General features: G+C 38.3%; 1 protein-coding gene across 7 annotated transcripts in view; it reads right to left on the reverse strand.

Annotated features, from left to right (window-relative positions):
- Nucleotides 1–16,796, reverse strand: part of BBS9 (Bardet-Biedl syndrome 9) — a 445,438-nt gene that overhangs the window by 424,287 nt on the left and 4,355 nt on the right. For all 7 annotated transcript variants that reach the window (XM_060305435.2, XM_060305434.2, XM_060305433.2 and 4 more), the window contains exons 3-5: nucleotides 13,227–13,349; nucleotides 6,017–6,167; nucleotides 3,020–3,084 (exon numbers count right to left, since the gene is read on the reverse strand). In XM_060305435.2, the coding sequence (XP_060161418.1) occupies nucleotides 3,020–3,084; nucleotides 6,017–6,167; nucleotides 13,227–13,338 (328 nt within the window). In that variant the 5' untranslated portion in view covers nucleotides 13,339–13,349. The remainder of the gene's footprint in view (nucleotides 1–3,019; nucleotides 3,085–6,016; nucleotides 6,168–13,226; nucleotides 13,350–16,796) is intronic.

Genomic DNA, 16,796 nt, shown 5'->3' on the forward strand with positions numbered 1-16,796 from the left:
AAATGGATATTAGAACATTTATGCTGATGGTCTTATTTAAACAAGATGTAATTTAAACAAAATAATTCTCTGGACAATCAAAGGTCACCTTGAAAACAGGTTTTGGTGTAATTTTACATAACTGCTGAGAAATCTAATGATGTTAAATGAAATAAAAGCCATTACAGAGTAAGTTAAAAGGTTCATTGTATTAAATAACCAAATGAGATTATATAACCCTGTCAAAAGTAAAGAGACATCTTTTTGCCCTCTCACGGCAAATATTAAAATTCTATAAATATGTCAAATGCTTAGTAAGTACAAAATTTTTGGAAAAGAATATTTAAAAGAACATAATCAGTATGGCTTAAGCTCACACATCTGTAACCATTTACTCAGAAACTGAGGCCCATCAGGAAGGAATCTGAGATGCCATGTGATGCTTTTCCTTTACCAGAGTATGATAAGATGGGCTAAGTTCAGGTCAGCAAGACCCTGCTGTTTCTCTATATTAAGCCTGCATTTAATGACATATCACCCCCCCCCCAAAATAAAACGTCAGCACACTAGCCTCTGATTATTAAGAGTTGTTGCTATATCCCGGAGGTCTCCTCTAATTTGCCTCAAATATTTTTTAGGAGCACATTAGCGCATAAAAGAAAACAAAAAACATTTGGGGAGGGGGCAGTCGGGGTTAAGGATGTCAAGTTCAGCTAACACTTTTCATCTGCTGACACCAGTGGTTTCACTTAAACTAGAAAGTGTTTATGCTTCCCCTGTTATAGTAAAAGCTAGGTAAAAGTTCAGTCTGGTACCTCAAGAAACATATTCAAGAGAACAAAAACATTAACTTCTCTGCCTCTCAATTTAAGCCAAGCCAGGAAAAATATACAAATTGTCAGGCTACGAATATCATAGGAAGCTGAAGAAATGAGAGACAGAGAAGGAAAATGAGGTGGAGTGTAAGGGAATGTAGTTTGGACAACTCCTCATCCCCAGATAATACAAAGCTTGTAAATGAATAGAAAGAATAAAAGAGCAATAAATTCGCCATTCCTGTGACAAATAACTTTCATTTTCAACACTAAGTTGAAGGACGATACCGATGTCCCATAAACAAGTTGTGACCAAACATGCCAGTTTCTTTCACTAGCCTTTTTTGATAAACACACATTTCATCCCTAGCCTATGCCCTACACCCCAGTGGAACTCTAGAGACTTCTGGCTTTCTGAGCCATCATTCAATCGGGACCAGGGAAGGCCAAGAGTCTAACCTAATTTCTAGATTTTAGGATGTGTCCCTCTCCTGCCCTCTTAGAGCCCCCATGGAGCCTCTAGAAGGGACCAGTACCCCAAGCAGTATTCAAGAGTTACTGTGGGCAAGTTCTCCGCCTCCATACCTGTTAATAAAATATCACTCGAAGTTAACAGGCTTATGATGGAAAACAGAGGAACAACTAGATGCCTGCAGTAAAGTAGCCTATATCATACCTTCTCCATTTACTCTGGAACACTAAATATCTGCCCTACCACTAGGAGGAACAACATCTTTTACCATGAAACCAATAAGAGTACTTAGCAATGACAGTAAGAGGTACTTTACCAGGCCTCTGATATAAATAGAATGGAAATGGAAAAGAAAATGATAGTGGTAACAGAGAAGGAAAAGAAGAAAGAAGAAAATAACATACAGAGAGTAATAAATAGCCACTACCAATTGCCTCAGCATTACCTAGAAATAAGTTCATTCATTCAACAAGTATGCCTACCACACACCATATATCAAGGCTGCCTTCAAAATCGAATAGATCTTTGCCCCAAAAAGAGATGGCCTAAGAATATCCAGCTCTGGAACTTCCCTGGTGGTGCAGTGGTTGGGAATCCGCCTGCCAATGCAGGGGACACGGGTTCGAGCCCTGGTTGGGGAGGATCCCACATGCTGCAGAGCAACTAAGCTCGTGCGCCACAACTACTGAGCCTGCGCGCTAGAGCTCGCGAGCCACAACTACTGAGCCCACGCACCACAACTACTGAAGCCCCTGCATAGAGCCTGTGCTCTGCAACAAGAGAAGCCACCACAATGGGAATCCACACACCACAACAAAGAGCAGACCCCACTCACCACAACTAGAGAAAGCCCACACACAGCAACGAATACCCAAAGCAGCCAAAAATAAAATAAATAAATTTATTTTTTAAAAAAATATCCAGCTCAGTGACAGTAAATATGAATCATGACTCAAATTGAAAGCAAAATACAAAGAAAGCCCAAATCAAGAAAATGAGTGTGAGAAATCCAAATCCTAGAAGCTAATATTTACAGCAAATTCCAAGAGTATCTTTTGTATAAGCAATAGGTCCACTGACACTCAGCTTTATTGTATCCGTTAAAAGATTCCCCCATATTGCACGTCATAAAAATAACTGTCAACTTGGACTAAAATTTATCTAATAACTGAAACAAAATTTGTAAGTTACCTTTTCATATTTAATAAGGGCCAAAATGCTGAAACCAAAACGCAATTAACTTTCATACTTGTACCCACAGTACCATGTCAGGGAATGAAACCTAATTAAGTCTCAAATAAATGCCTTAAGGCCTGGTTGAGTAAAGACAGCCAAAAGCCAAGAAATTGGAACTGTAAAGGGAAATACTTGAGGTTCACCAAAGAAAATGTACTTTAAACTACCATGACTCAGCATGTAATGAATTTTGCTGTTGCTGTTGAACATTTCTTAAGACTCAAGTGTCCTAAGCACCCAGAATTGGCCTCTATTAGTCATAGGCAATCCTGCACACAATTCCTCAGAGGAAGGAGATTCCAAGGAACCCTCTACAGTGATAGAAATTTAAGTATGCATGGAAATAGCAGACCAAGAAAATGTAATAGCCTTTGTACCTGAAAGAATAAATGAACAATGGGAAAATGCTAACCAAGATAAGAAAACCTTCAACTGAGTCAATATTAACTATTCTTACATAATATTAAGAAGTCCAGTTTTTAGTACAAATTCTAAATTAGAAAAAAATGTTTCTTACCTGAGACAGAGTAGACACACAGTTTTCTAGAATGCAACACAGCCAAATGAAGCATTTCAGTACCTCTGAAAAACAGGGAAAGTTTTAAAAGTTTAAATACTAGCTTCAGATGTAACCCAAAAAATGACAAAATGATTTTAAAACGAGATTTTAACCATAACCTATCATGAGTGAACTAAATAATTCACTAGATAACATTCAAAGCTAAAAAATAAATTGAACAACAAGCAACCAGTTTGGCAATATCAGAGGCCCAAGGACTCTGCCTCAAGGAGCTGCCTTCACACTGAAGCCAAGGGGGTCTCCCAGCAAAAGTCATATCGGAGGCGTCTTCAGGAGTGCTCTCCCACAATAAAGAGATCCACGTGGGACTTCCCTGGCAGTTCAGTGGTTAAGACTTCGTGTTTCCACTGCAGTGGGTGTGGGTACGATCCCTGGTTAGGGAACTAAGATCCCGCAAGCCACAGGGTGTGTGTGGAGGGGGAGACCCACACTCTGGTCCTGGCTTGAGCAAGTCACTTACACTCTCTAAGCCTATTTCCCCTTTTGGAAAATAAGAGGTTTAAATTAAATGAAATAAAAATCGTGTGAAAGCACCTTGTAAAGTATAAAGCACTACAAAATGGCAAAAGGCATATATCACATGGAGGTCTGAAATTATACTAAAGGTATTGAAAATATTTCAGTTTGGTCTAAATCTCCAATAGAAATAAACAGCCACTGTCACCACTACACTCCCAGCCCCTATCAAGTGGTTTCCAGAGACAAGGCACAATCTAGAAATCCCAAATTCAAAGTCTTCAAGGGTCAAGTCAGAAGATATAAGTGAATAAAGAGTGTAAATGGCTGTGATCAATTGGAGACTAGGGCCAGACTAAAGGAGGCAACGACTACTCAGCTCTGGGCTTGTGGCCAGATCTCCACATTCTTTTTCAAGAAAAGCCAGAGTGCAGGGATTTTATGTGAAAATTTCTCGTTCCTAAATGTTGGTAATTCTTTTAAATTTAAAACTAATCTGAAAGCAGGCCTCAGATGTTCGACCTCTGATGCAGACTCTGTTCTAAACTGAAAGAACTATAATTGAAGTCTGAAGACCTGGATTGAGATCTTGTCTCGGCACTTTGATATTTCTGTGATCATTTAATCTTTCAGAGTGTGAGTTTCTCATTTATAAAACAAGAATTATATTAGATAATACCTGCAAAACATTGTTACAGTGAATATATACTCACCAACTCACTCTACTACCAGAAAATGAAAATATACACAACTATCACATAATCAAGACCGCCTTCAAAGATTTTTATATGTACCCTGTAATACTCAAAACAATTTTTCCATCATGTACAGGAAAAGGACATGACGTCATGGAAAGACAGTAAAGAATGGAGTCAGACAGACCTGGGCCTGAATGCTGACTGTGTAACCTAAAGCTCTGAGCTCTAGCCAGTTTCCTTATCTCTAAACGCAGATCACATCTTACAGATAAGATTAATGAGATAGTACTAGTCAATTAATACTAGTACAGTATCATTAATGTTCACCTCCTCCCTTCCAACAAGTGATCGCATGGGTGAAAGCTACACTACTGTGTAGAATGATTGTGACAGCATTCCACTTTTTTAAAAAATGAAAAGGTAAAAATGCGTTTTAGAGGGAAGAATTCTTTTGTCTCCTTACTTTATAAATCCGTCATGTTTAATATGTGCTAGGTACACAGTGGGCACCTAATCATCATCAGCTTTTAGATGGAGTAGATATTTACCAGCCATGTCAATCATAAAATCCTGATCCAGCCTGTCACAGGGCATAAAAGTCCCATCTCATGTCCTGGCCTATAGCATCCACGAAGCAGCTTCCCATCAGAATGAATCGTGTTACCAGAAGAGAGTTAATGCTCAGGAGCAGTCTTTCAGGTTTTTCTAGTAGGAGTCAGGGCCCTGAACAAGTGGAACCTGGGGCCAATAAATCACGATGTGCAACTGGAGTGAGCCAAAATCCAGAGCTCAGGGCACTCCCAGACTTAAGACAGCAAAAGGGCGCTCAAAAAGAGAAGGTACGGGAAAACAAGGCCACCTCTGTCTACATAACACTTCACAATAGATACTTTTATAAATGATTAAGAAATACAGGCTTAATTTTAAGAAAATTCATGTATGAAAATAAGATAAAATCAGCAATATCATCAGTAAATAAAAAGCAGATGTATTACACAAAATGCAAAATAATAAACGGTGTTCTAAAATAAATTAGGTTTAAAAATAACGTAATTTGAACCAAAGACTTACTTTGTGGGGTGAGCTGTCTTCCTTTAAGAAACTTAAGGACCTCTCTACCCCAAATAAGTAATTTGTTTCAAAGCTTCAAAGTTATGCACCAAATCACATAACTGCTATGATGTCTAATTTTTTTAAACAAACAGTTTGTTTAAAACTGGACAATTGGGGGCTTCCCTGGTGACGCAGTGGTTGAGAGTCCGCCTGCCAATGCAGGGGACACAGGTTCGTGCCCCGGTCCGGGAAGATCCCACATGCCGCGGAGCGGCTAGGCCCGTGAGCCATGGCTGCTGAGCCTGTGCATCCAGAGCCTGTGCTCCGCAACGGGAGAGGCCACAACAGTGAGAGGCCCACATACCGCAAAAAAAAAAAACAAACTGGACAATTAGTGCTTTAAGTGGTGAATACTTTCTATTTCTTTGTCTGGTTATTTTTCAAAAGCTTATCTCTTTTCCTTTAAGCTTCTGACACATCAGGCATCTTAGGTCTGTTGCTATAAAAAAGTCCTAAATTATTCTATCTTAAATGTACAGGTTTCCAAATTTTAAAATGTTCAGGACCACCTGAACATGAGGACCACCTAGGTGACAATATACAGGAAATATATTTAATTCATAGATAGTCTTTTTTTTTTTTGAAGCATCCACAAAAGTGACATAGTAAGGGATTGACATACTCCAAGTATTAAGATAAAACACCAGAATTGGTGGGCTATACTTACGAAACAAACTTTCCTACTTCCACTTGCAGTATTGGATCTCGTAGATGCACTTCTAGAAGCAAATCTTCAGCTTGAGCTCCATCTGCTGTTTTTACAGGATGAGGATTAAAGATCCTTAGGTATCCCATAAAGCTACCCACAATTACTTTATCTGTAAAGAGATTTTTTTAAAGATATAGAAAGAAAAAAACATTAGCAACAAAATTTTTTTAGAAATAAAATTTCCAGTGTCTAAAAGAGAAATCTAAAAATTAAAAGAATCCAGTTTTGCTTCATATACAAAAACCAATCTGCCAATAGAATATGTAATTAAAGTGAACTTATCTTTTTTTTTTTTTTTTTTTTTATTTCGGTGCGTGGGCCTCTCACTGTTGTGGCCTCTCCCGTTGCGGAGCACAGGCTCCGGACATGCAGGCCCAGCAGCCATGGCTCACGGGCCCAGCTGCTCCGCGGCATGTGGGATCTTCCCGGACCGGGGCACGAACCTGTGTCCCCTGCATCGGCAGGCAGACTCTCAACCACTGCGCCACCAGGGAAGCCCAAAGTGAACTTATCTTAATAACACATAGTTTTTCAAAAATAGCTTTACATCACCAATATTCAAATGTACTAACGTATTACATTTTTCTTAAGCCTTGATTTGGGGTCGTAGCCATAATTTAACACAGTCAAAGCACGCCCTTTTAACAAAGGACCATTATCAGGTTGTAAGCTGATTTCGCCATAGAGTGTCAACTCTACACCTGGTTTTGGCTGTTGAAAACACTGTATTAACTCAGTGTCAAAACACTGAGGCCTCATTAGACAGAGCGCTCTGATTTACAATTTCTAGCCTTGGGTACAAAAGGAGGAAATGGTAGGATAGGTATTATGGGTTGAACTGTGTCCCCCAAAAAGATATATGTTGAAGTCCTAGCCCCCAGTACCTGTGACTTTATTTGGAAACAGGGTCTTTGCAGATGTAATCAAGTTACGATGAGGTCACACTCAATTAGGTAAGTGATAGGACTCAATTAGTATCCTTATAAGAAGAGAAAACAGAGACAGGAGTGGGGAGAGGAGAATGCCATGTGAAGACATAGAGACAAGCAAGGAGAAGATGATCACGTGACAACGGAGGCGGAGATTGGAGTGATACATCTACAAGCCAAAGAATGCCTGGCACTATCAGAAACTGAAAGAGGCCAAAAAGGATCCTAGAGGCTTCAGAGGTAGCATAGTCCTGCCAACACCTTGATTTGGACTTCCAGTCTCCAGAACTGTGACAGAATAAATGTGTTGTTTTATGCCAGCCAATTTGTGGTACTTTGTTATGGCATTCCTAGGAAACTAATACTTTGGGTTGTTTGAAATCCCTGGATTAGTAGAATACATTGACTTCTTTTCTATCAGCTTAAAAGAAGGCGTTCTACACATTTATTGAGAGTTTATTAGGTGCCAGGCAATGGTCTAAGTAGCTTATATATACTAACTCATTAAATCCTCATAATAACCCTATGAGAGAGGTACTATCCTAGGAATTTCAATCCTGAATAGAGACACACATGTCATTAAGAATCTGGTGCTACTATTCAAAATACCCAAGACATGGAAACAACCTAAATGTTCATCAACAGATGAATGGATAAAGAAGATGTGGTACATATATATAATGGACTACTACTTAGCTGTAAAAAAGAATGGATTAATGCCATCTGCAGCAACATGGATGGACCTAGAGATTATCATACTAAGTGAAGACAAATACCATATGATATCACTGATATGTGGAATATATAATATGACACAAATGAACTTATTTACAAAACAAACAGACTTGTGGTTGCCAAGGGGGAGGAGGAATGGGGGAGGGGTGAATTGGGAGTTTAGGACTAGCAGATGCAAACTATTATATATAGAATGGATAAACAACAAGGTCCTACTCTATAGCACAGGGAACAGTATTCAATACCCTGTGATAAACCATAATGGAAAAGAATATGAAAAAGAATGTATATATATATATATATATATATACACACATACATACATATATATACACACATATATATACATATATACATAGCTGAATCACTTTGCTGTACAGCAGAAATTAACACAACATTGTAAATCAACTATACTTCAATTAAAAAAAAGAAATGAATCTGGTGCTAGGTGATCCAATGGCAGCCTCAGAGGTCTACAAGGTCTCTGGAAACATATTGGTTCCTATCTCTGACTAAGGCTTGGCCAAATGAACTCTTCCTGCATTCAGGAAAGCTATGTCACTCTCATTCCAATCTCTCTTTTATTTGCATTTACCATAATTGTTTCCTGTCACTTTGTGGCAAAAAAATAAAATAAGATGTTAATTGATATACAGATTAGCACCAGTGAATAAACTACAGACACCAATTCCTGCAGGGATATTTGGAAATTGGTTGTCGAGCTAAGTTGGGGCACAAAGCATTAAAACTCCTGTTCATATTCTAGGTGGGTTTACGTAGCATTGTACACAGTGACAGAACAGTTAAACAAGTTAACACCTCCAAGCATCTGGAACACTGTGCCCATTGCAGGGGACACTCTAGTGAACTGAACAGCTGCTGCCAAATGAACAGGAAGGAGGAGTGCCAAACCATACACAAGATGGCTTTTTCTAAGGGCACTGGATAATTTAAAGTCAGAGAATGATAGGTTTAAATCTCAAAATTCTCATCTCAGGGTAAAGAATAAAACTCAGGGTCTTTGGGAGCCTGCAGAATTTCTTACCTCTTTTAGCAGGGGGCTTAACCCCTAAGAATCTAGTTCAGGGATTAACTCTATAGGTTTTCAATTGCAGTGACAAACGAGTTCAGAGTCTCTCCAGGTTTCTTGCATAAAAGTAAAGACATTGATCAGAAGGAATGGGACTCAACTTCAACAAAGCCCTATCCTCAGGGGTAAGAGGAAACCAGGATGGCCAAGTCCACGTGGTGACAATTTAACCCCTAGAATTAAAATGTGTATGTATGATTATTAAAATAGACAGCAGGACTATTATAGTAACCAGATCTCAGGTAACAGTCTAACTATCACAGATTACAAGCTATAATTAATTAATATGGGATCCCCAGGGATGGAACAAACAGGCAACGCATTAAGGCCCTTTATCCCAGTGATTCATTTCTTTTTATTATTGAGTAGTATTTAATTGTAACAATGTACTCTAGTGTGTTTATCAAATTAAGGCCTTTTCTGAAGTCTAAAACCAAAAGTAATCCAGGTCTATGGAAAAGAGGACTAACTCAAGCCACCATATTAGACAGTCATGGCATAGCACTGATCCCCATACTTAAGTCAATTTATAGACTGAGTCACTTGAACAAAGACAAGGTTATGTATAGACTGCTGTAACACCACCCATGCCTAATATGAAGTTTCCTCAGATTCTTCCCTATTGGACCAGTAGTCATTTATCCAAGTGTACTGAGGAAAAGTATATACCCAACCTTTATGAGAACACTTGAATATTGGCTCTAAATTACTGCTAATTCTGGAAGCCCAAGAAGATACTGTTCTTGCCAATTATGGAGACCCCATGATAAATGAACTTCCTAACCTATGATTTCTCACCCAGCATCTGAGAGCTTAAAGGAAATGTATTTCCATAGAAAACGGTAGAGTATCCACTTGGTTCTCTAACATGCAGAGTGAGGGATATTATAGTGAAAGGACTATATGGAAGCCAATGGAACTCCATCTCTTCAACAGGGAGAAAATCAAAATCAATACCACTCCTAAGCCTGATTTGGGGTGGTTTCCAAAATTTAATTCCAAAACACTTAACTTTGTAATATGTGATCATTCCTATCAAAGTCCTGTTTAATAACCAGATTTGCTGATATCAAAGTCTAATTAATGGGTCTTATAGAGTTGATCAGTATAACTTAAATGGTAACTCTGAATTCTTCTGTCATTCCACAAATTATTTTTTCTTGGAGCCAACTAATACATCCCATCTGCTTGAGTACAGTTCTAAAGCTTAGTAATGCATTTTCTCCTTTCCAATGCACAGAGACCAACAGAAATGATTGGCTTTCACCTGACAGGAGCAGGAGTATACCTTTACATGTATGCCCACAATCCAATCTGCAGGAACCAGGACTACCTCACCATCTCATAAAGGCTGAATGGGGCTGAAAGAAATATGAGTGAAACCCAGGGATCCCCATGGGCCCTTCCTGTACTGTCTGGATCAGTAGTAAATGGAATTACTATAATCCTCTTTAGGCAAGCATCAGTGTTCTAGATCCCCCAGGAATGAAGAGGCCTAGACCATAGCCAGGTGACCAGTTGCAAAACAAAAGGATGTAGCTCCCAACATGACTTCTTCAAGTTGCCATACAATTTTTCCTGCTCCTTCATCTTAACTTTTGAGTTTTTCATTCTCTTCTTCTTTTCCTCAACTATTATACATTAGGTTGTGAACACGGATTGCATGTACCAATTATTCTAGAGGAAGCAGAATATTGGAACATGATCATGACCGAATGACAAACGAAAGGTGTAACACCCAGAGATCCTAGATTTGAAGAGCCAGAGCTCCCTGAAGGAGCCTCTGAAGCAGCAGGTGCATGCACTTATCTCCCGTGGCAGATGGGTAAGAATATGTGTATGTTCAGTTGTACAAGGGAGAGTTGCCCCATGTAAGGTATAAATGCTGAGAAGCTAAAAGATAAATATAAGAACTATTTTTTAGTCTGCCTTATATAATGTGTTTTTAACTCCGATTCTTGTAATAAACACTCCCTCCAGGTTATATGTTAGCATGTAATCTAAGCTGAACCATTCACATTCTTTCAAGATTAATGAGGAATCCTTCTTCTATGAATCAAGTAAGCTTCACCTAAAGCAATTTCAAGATGCCTAATACTATCCTTTCGCTCTCGGATCACTTCAGAGAAAGGAGGGATCAACTGGCATTATTGTCTCAACTTCCCAAACTGACCTGCAAACTTCTCTTCATCTATGTCCATTCTTACCTTCTTACCTTCTATCACAGTGAAAAAAATTCTCAAACCTGTTTAAAGTTAACCCTTCCATCTGCGTACTTGATCCCACCTCCAACTGTCTTCTCTGGATCCCTGCTTTATCAATTACATCCTCTATGCTACACACTGAATTTTTCCCATTTCTTTTTACCCTACACTGTCCCCAGTCATCATTCTCCCTTCTTCCCTTCACAGCTCTTCCTTTAAAGGGCCATAAACACTCAGTTTTCCCCACCTCTAACTCCTTCACTCTCTGCAAATCTAGATTTTGTTACCATTGTGTCCATTCATCCACCCTCACCAAGGATACTAACAAACCACTGGCTGCAAAACAATATGGAAATTTAAAAATCAGTCTTCACATCACTAAATCTTGCCTCCCAGGTATCAGCCCAACTGGTTCTCCTGCCTCTCTGCCTGCCCTTCTCAGAATCTATTACTGACTACCTGTCCCAAAGCTCCTCCCTTAATACTCATATTCTCCAGGTTATGGTCCTAAGGTTCCTTCCCTCTTGTTCCATCTTCTCTCTCAGTGTATTTGCACCCCTTCCCAGGGCTTCAAATACAACCAGCGTACTGCTCACTCCCAAATCTCTACCTCGATTCTGCCTACCAGACACTTCTGTTTCAAACAGAGCATGTCCGAAGCTGCTCTCACTAAACTTGCACTCCATAAGATCAACAGTAATAATTCTTAAACTTTAGTGTGCCACCATTCAACTTTGCATCTTGTCAAAATGCAGATACCTAAGCCCCCATCCAATCCATCTACCCCCCAGAGAATATGATCTTAGAAGATCTTGTACATCTGGGATAGAAAATCTTCATATATGATAATCACCCCATGACGTAGGTGGTCTAGGCTTTGAGAAATAATGATCAGTGTTTTTTTTCTATGTGGAACACACACACACAGAGAATGATTTTTGTATAGCATGCTTGGGAAAACAGAGGAAGCTGCTCACAGCTGGATGTAAATAGGGGGGATGAAACATCTCAGCATATTGGTAACCCACTGGTGGCACCCCAGTGAGGAGCTCTAATAGAAATGATGAGGGAACACTATGTTATTCAGATAATCAGTAAGTATAGTTTCCAACCAAGTTGAGTTTTAAATAGTTTGGGCAGAGGTGGGTTTGAAATTGTTTCTCTCTGGCAGGTATTTTTGTGGTATGACTCTTCTGTGCTACCAAATTATAGGGGAATCATAAATTTTAACAAACAGTTGGGCAGGAGGCAGGGTTGATAATCTTTGAAGAACAGCTCAGGATACCTTATGAATAGAAGACCTTTGCCTCTCCTATCAGTAGAAGGGCAGGGCCCAGATTTTCCTTAGAAACAGTTCAGTAGGTGCTCAGAACAGTTTAGTGCCTCCCACTCTTCTTTGCCAATATAATTTTCTCCTTTCACTTTATCCCCCAAATTCTACTGTTTTCATTATAGGCAAGATAAATAGAATAAAGAAAAATATAAGGGGACAATGTTTATATACAATGAACAAAAGAAAAATTATTATAATAAGTTTTCTTTTTAAGAGGCCAGTGACTATCTGAATTACAAAAAAAAAGCTCATGACTATAAATCACTCAAACCAAATATAAATTTCAAGTAGCAATAATACAGAACTAAAATGTTTTAAAGACCACTTATATGATGATGCAAAGAGGAGCAAATAATATAAGAATAAAATAGAATATTGTTTCTAGTTTCAAAATATAAAAATGAAAGCAATGATTTAATAATTGTTTTCTACAAACAAATAGAGCTAACATAATTTCTCCATTCTGGTAAATGGCTTTCAGATTCTCTTTTTAAAGAATATATTTTTTCTTGCAGCTTCTACAAAAGAAAAATTTTCAAAATTCAAAATATTTTACCAGCTCTACCCTACGAAACCTGATTTTGCAACAAATAAAAACAAATTAAATGATGCCTCATAATATTTTTCTGAGTTCCAGCAAATAATATGACAGAATCAACACAAACCAGAAAAACACAAACAACAAAACATAAGTAATAACTACATTTATCAGCCTGCTACTTAAATATTACTTATAAGGAAAACTACCTTAAAAACTAGGGCATAGTCATGACAGTTCACCTAAGTTCTGTAAAGTACACATTAAAAAAAAGAAGTCGTTTTTATTCCACCCCTATAAAATGCTTTGCTCCAAGATGCTTGGTCATAAGTTGTTTACCTTGTCCATTTCCAGTATTGTCAACATCAGCCAAACACAAACAGCCTTGATCAAATTCTTCTTTTTCTCCCAGAACAGTAGACCACCAATCACGGGCTTTAAATAAAGACATTTTCGTTCACTCTGAAAAGAAAGCATTTATTTATAATAAAAATCCACTTCACAAAAAAAAATCCACTTCACACCATGATTTATGAATTAATTAACTTTTTTGTTGTTGTTGTTCTGAATTAATTAACTCTTAAGGCATACATAGCAAACTAAAGTTAGACAACTTTGAGAAAAAACATTGTATTAAACTCTAATTTTTTGTATTTTGTGGACATATGTGAAACCACAAATCCAAGTGAGTGGAAACATTAATCAGATATTTTGCAATGCCATCAGAAAGTCAAGCTGAGAAATTATACATTTATGTTGGGTCAGTTCTCTCTTCTGGGACATTTAGTAGACAACTGTACAAAGTAACAAACATATTCTTTGGAGGATCAAGATTCAAATTCTACCAGAATTAGTTAGCACATAATTCCTAGGCATAACATCTAATTTCCCTTCAGTTTGGTCATTAAAAAGACTGCAGCAGGGGCTTCCCTGGTGGCGCAGTGGTTGAGAGTCCGCCTGCCGATGCAGGGGACACAGGTTCGTGCCCCGGTCCGGGAAGATCCCACATGCCGCGGAGCGGCTGGGCCCGTGAGCCATGGCCGCTGAGCCTGCGCGTCCGGAGCCTGTGCTCCGCAACGGGAGAGGCCACAACAGTGAGAGGCCCGTACACAGCATTAAAAAAAAAAAAAAAAAAGACAAGTTTAAAGAAACAAACAATGGGGGAAAAAAAGAAAGAAAACTCCATCTTTAAACAAACAACGGGGGGAAAAAAGAAAGAAAACTCCATCTAAGGCCCTCTCTTTATGCTGAAAAGGAAAGTAGTCAGGTAAAGGCAAGGTGTTGATGAAAGTGAAGGAAAAATACATAGCAGGTAAATGAACTTATCATGAGTTTTAACATGTGGGAGAGTTTCTGAAAAACATCTGCATCAGCTGTTATTAATAATGGCACTATGTAACCATACAAATTGCCAGATGACTAAACTTCCAATCTCACAGCAAGTATTCAAAAATGTAATAAACACTCCTATTATACTTTTATTGGACTTTTTTAATTTGATAGGGAAGTAACAGTACTTAATAAGTACCATATATTCTCATTATGTACTCGAGATACATCGGAAAATTAAAATACGCCATACCATTGGACTGCCTCAATAAAGATATGTCATTCTCTTGCAGCACAGGGCAGAATACTACCCAAATTCAATACCATTCAATGATTCACTAGGAGGACTCACAGCACTATAGTCATCATATAGTCATCATCATAGCTATGATTACTCAAAAGGATAAAAAGCATAATCAGGAAAGGGAAAAAGTGCATGTATCTGTAGTTTGAATATAAACACACATGACTGCATCAGATGAAAATAGCTATTATGTGAAAATGGCCTTAAAAACCTTTGTTACTGAACAAATTTTTTCAGCTTGCTAGAATAATGGGGGGAAAAACACTCCAATATGAAAAACTAACTCTCCAACATGGTGTGTAAATGGAACTGTCCTACATCAGGCACTAATTTCTCATGGACTTCTATCATAAAATTTAATATCTATTCCTAGTAACAAAATACCACTGGCAACATTTATTTCCTTCCTGTTTCTCCTGCTCTATCAATTTCTCCTTAGTCACCTACCACTTCATTAGCTTCTGAAAGCCCTCCTTTCCTAGATTGTTCAGCTCCTTGCTACCCAAAGTGTAGTACCTGGACCAGCAGGTCAGCATCACCCAAGAGCTTGTGAGAAATGTAGAATCTCAACCCCACCCCAAACAAGATCCCCAAGTGATTCACATGCACCTCAAAATTTGAAAAGCACTAGTTGCACAGATACCTGATAGTCTAAGTGGATGTTTTCTTATAGCAATGCTCTACTTCTCTTCCTTTTTCCTGTGACCTCTGTCACCAGTTAGTTACCTTTCCAAAGTTTGAAAAAAAGACTCACTTTTAAAATCAAAAGCTTCAACAGCTAGAAGGTACCCATCAATCAGCTGGTCTTCTCATTCTGTAGATTATAATGACTCCCCTAAATCACACAGCTAATGGCAGAAACTTGCTTCTGCATGCCCTGTCCCTACTCTAGACCCTTGTATTATTAGGCTGTCACTGCCTGCAATTTAATATCCAAAACACTGAAAAAGCATGGGTTAGTAGAGGGATTTTTTTTGGTTTCGCTTTGTTTTAATTTTTAAAAGGTTGGGGGAGGGGTTGCTAATTTCAAACCTAGGTCCAACAAATCGCTCTTCCTCACAAGACCACAGCTGCTTCATTTCAGACCAACTTACTTTCATACCAGGGCAAAACATAAGCTAATACATAGCAGAACTGCATAAATTCCATTATGCCAAAATTCTGCATACTGGTTCCCCCATGACCCAGGTGTTAACATTTACCATGGTGGACAATAAATTATTGAATAACGTCTTACATCTTTGAAAAATTAGTGAACGATAGGAAAACCAACAATTTGGGCTGATGGTCAGTAGTATGTTTCCCGGTGCCTCTCTCTCCAATTTCAAAGGCAGAAGCAGAGGAAGGCGCACTGCCCACTCCCAAGAAATTAAGAAACCACAAACCCTCATTTGTGCAATTTGTACATCATTAATTTCCTTTTCTAATAATTGATGTATTTTTAAATGACAGCGTAAGCTACAAGGCAAAAGGTTTCAAAGGGGAGTTCTTTTCCACTTTGGCTTCAAAGATGGATTTGATAGCAAGTCTGAACAATTTAAGGTTGCTGGATATCCCTGTTTATCTGAGAAAAAAAAAAAGCTTAATCCTTTGGCTTGAATAAATAAAACACACCTACAAAAAATTTCTCTTTGCACACAGCAGTTGTGTTCCTAATAAGCTTATATATAATCACTTTTATACTTGCTCTTAAATATAAGTCTTACAGACACTGGAGCACCTTGATATCTAATGGAACTCTGATGAAATCTTTTGATAATATAGATATTTCTCCCATAACCATATGCTAAGCAATTTAAGGTTTCAGAGAATTCCACTTTTCAGCGTGACATGTGAGAAGCTCCACTGGCCCACTTCCCAGTGAAACTGAAAATTATTTTTTAAAACAACCATTTCAAGTCTCCGGAAATTGTCCTAAGAGCATACAACAAATAAAGAAACATTAAAAATCTAAAACTCAGTAAGAACAGTAAGAGTCTGTAGTATTTAAACTACAACTCACTCCTCTCCATACTCCTAGCTCAGCAAGATGGAAACTGCACTCCAGAGTAGTACAGCCAAGAACCCTCTCCCCACAGCTCCCAATCAGAGAACCACCTTCCCAGGAAGGGCAGGACATCAGCATTATTTGTCCTGCTCCCAACTATCTGTTGCTGAATACAGAAGAAACTGAAAATCTAAATAAACCTATAACAAGTAAAGAGATTGAATTAGTAATCAAAAAACTATCCACACACACAGAAAAAGACTAGGCTCAAATAAAAAGAAAAAAAGAA

The sequence above is a fragment of the Globicephala melas genome, chromosome 9 (assembly GCF_963455315.2).
Source record: "Globicephala melas chromosome 9, mGloMel1.2, whole genome shotgun sequence".
Classification (NCBI taxonomy): Eukaryota; Metazoa; Chordata; class Mammalia; order Artiodactyla; family Delphinidae; genus Globicephala; species Globicephala melas.